The sequence below is a fragment of the Anastrepha ludens genome, chromosome 4 (genome assembly GCF_028408465.1).
Source record: "Anastrepha ludens isolate Willacy chromosome 4, idAnaLude1.1, whole genome shotgun sequence".
NCBI lineage: Eukaryota > Metazoa > Arthropoda > Insecta > Diptera > Tephritidae > Anastrepha > Anastrepha ludens.
The window spans coordinates 15,450,165-15,452,534 of record NC_071500.1 but is presented as its reverse complement, the minus strand read 5'-3'; the positions used below and the strand labels follow the sequence as shown (position 1 = coordinate 15,452,534).

General features: G+C 39.7%; 1 protein-coding gene across 1 annotated transcript; it reads left to right on the top strand.

The window, feature by feature from the left end:
• Positions 1-475: 475 nt before the first annotated feature.
• On the top strand, positions 476-2,024 carry LOC128860905 (protein extra-macrochaetae). The gene has a single exon (XM_054098701.1). It carries the CDS (start codon positions 1,120-1,122, stop codon positions 1,804-1,806), a length of 687 nt encoding a protein of 228 aa, XP_053954676.1. The 5' UTR covers positions 476-1,119; the 3' UTR covers positions 1,807-2,024.
• Positions 2,025-2,370: the final 346 nt, after the last annotated feature.

Below are 2,370 nucleotides of genomic sequence, written 5' to 3'. Positions count from 1 at the left end.
TTACACTGCTGTGTTACATCAAACAGCTTAATGTGAAATATGTTTCTTTGTCTCATGCCGCGACTTAAAGTGAATATCAGACATAAAATCGTTAAAAATAAAGTTTAATGTATTATTTCTATCTAAAATTTCGGTATATTAATTTTGTTTAATCATATCATATGGAAACAAACATTTCGTAGACATCTCGACTGTTAACTACTCAGTAAGGCATAATTTGGATTTCCCCTCTTAACGTAACATTCTCCACATTGCTATTAGTGCCAATATCAAAACAAAGTCTCTACAAATAGTCCGCATTACACTTGGACAGCAGCAGGAGGAAGTCTCCAATTCTCACGGTGTGCTCATACGCGGCCTAGAAATCTCCAATTAACATTGTATCTCACGAGAGCTGCGAGCGAGTAGCCTGTGTCTGCTCAACACAAAAGGCGGAGTTTAGTGCTAGTCGCGTATAAATAGCCATACTCAGAGCGCGAATAGCACATATCGAGTCTGTCACTCATAACGTACGGTAGCATTTAAAATCCGAAGCAGTTAACGGAGAAGAAAATTAAAAACAAAAAAAAAAAAAACGCTGAGACCAAAAAATTACTTTGGCTGAGAATAATAAATCTCAGCGCCACTTAAGAAAAAGAAATTAAAAGTTAAAGATTCAAAGTGTGTGTGTGTGTGCCAACTTATCGCGCCACGCCAAAACGGATTACGGGCGACTAACGTACATTTGGATTATCAACAGAAATACAATAAAACCGCAACAGCAAGAATAAAGTTATTTTGCAGTGATTTGGAAACTGTAAAACTGTGAATGATTTTTGGCAAACCAGAAAAAAACAAAAAACAACACAGAAACAGAAATTAACAAGAAGCAAAGTGAACAATTCTGTGTTTAACAACAAAAACAAAAAACAGACTAAATTAAAAATAATTAAATATAAACAGTTTTGTGCTGACATTGTGTGTATTTGAAGCACACAAAAAGCGATTTTAAAAAGCAATTTCTGCATTAAGAAATTTACAATTTTTTCCACCTCAACCTCGCACACGGCCGCCAACGACGACCGTCGCCAAAAAACCGCCAAAATTCTACTCAAAGAACGCAAATCAGTAATTTCAAAAATGAAATCCCTCACCGCCGTCTGTCAAACAGGTGCCTCCATGCCGCCGATGAACCCCAACGGCCGCATTGCACGCCAAACGCCCCAACGCGGCGACGGCGAAAATGCCGAAATGAAAATGTACCTCTCCAAATTGAAGGATCTCGTGCCATTCATGCCGAAAAACCGCAAACTCTCCAAGCTGGAGATCATACAGCATGTCATCGACTACATTTGCGATCTGCAAACCGAACTGGAAGCACATCCAGAAATCGGCAACTTTGATGCAGTGCGCGCGCTAAACATGAACGACGACGACTCTGCCAACGATACCAGCAATAACAGCGAAGAAAATGAGCGCCTGGCCGAACGTCTACTTGCCGATAACAGCTACAGCACAGCTCATCAACAGAACAACATGCCAACTTCAACGTCTAGTCCAGCGCTGCGACAGCCTTTGGCTGATCGGCAAGCACCCAACACCATCCTGCCCGGCACAAATATGACAGCTGCTGCTGCACATACCACAATGGCGTTGCACATGCAACAACAGCTGCAACTGCAACAGCAACAATGGGAACAGCAAATGCAGCAGCAGCAGCAAACACAACAACAGCCACCGCAGCAACAACAGCCGCAGCCGCAGCCGCAGCAGTCGCCACAGCAACATCACCAACAAATGCCAACTGGCGAAACGGTGAGTTGTTGATCTGGTGGAGTATTGTACTAGGGTAGACAAAGAGAAAAAAGAAGTATAATGTTAGTTTTAAGCCTAGGCCGTACGTTGTATAGTAGTTTATTCTGTTAGGTATGGAAAAGTTAAAAATGTGTGAACAAATTTGTAATTTATTTAATCAAACAGCTGTATCCTATAAACTAAGCAGAAATCTTAATATAAATTATGTAAAAAAGAAAAAAAAAAACAAACACGTGTATAGAATTTTTGTTGCTAAAGACTGTTATAGAAGTTTAAGTTGGTCGAATAAAATGAAGATAAATTGACTAATAATTTGAAAAAACAAAAAAAAACATATTTTCTTTTTGAAAACGCTGATGAGAGCAAAAAAGTAGTAGGTAGGTTTTGACATAGCGCGCGCAAAAGCATGGAATGAGAATTTTGTGAGCATAAAAACGGAGTTTGAAGGCGAGTATACAAATTTTATTAGCGCTTAGAAATATCGGCGGAAGCGAGTTTCGAATGAGTGTTTGAAAACCCATGGCAACTGAAGGTACACACATGCGTGCATATATTTCTGCATTTCTGTGGAATTTC

Bases quoted from the DNA above. Each gene is read 5' to 3' on its own strand.
- LOC128860905 (XM_054098701.1), top strand. From the start codon at position 1,120: ATGAAATCCCTCACCGCCGTCTGTCAAACAGGTGCCTCCATGCCGCCG.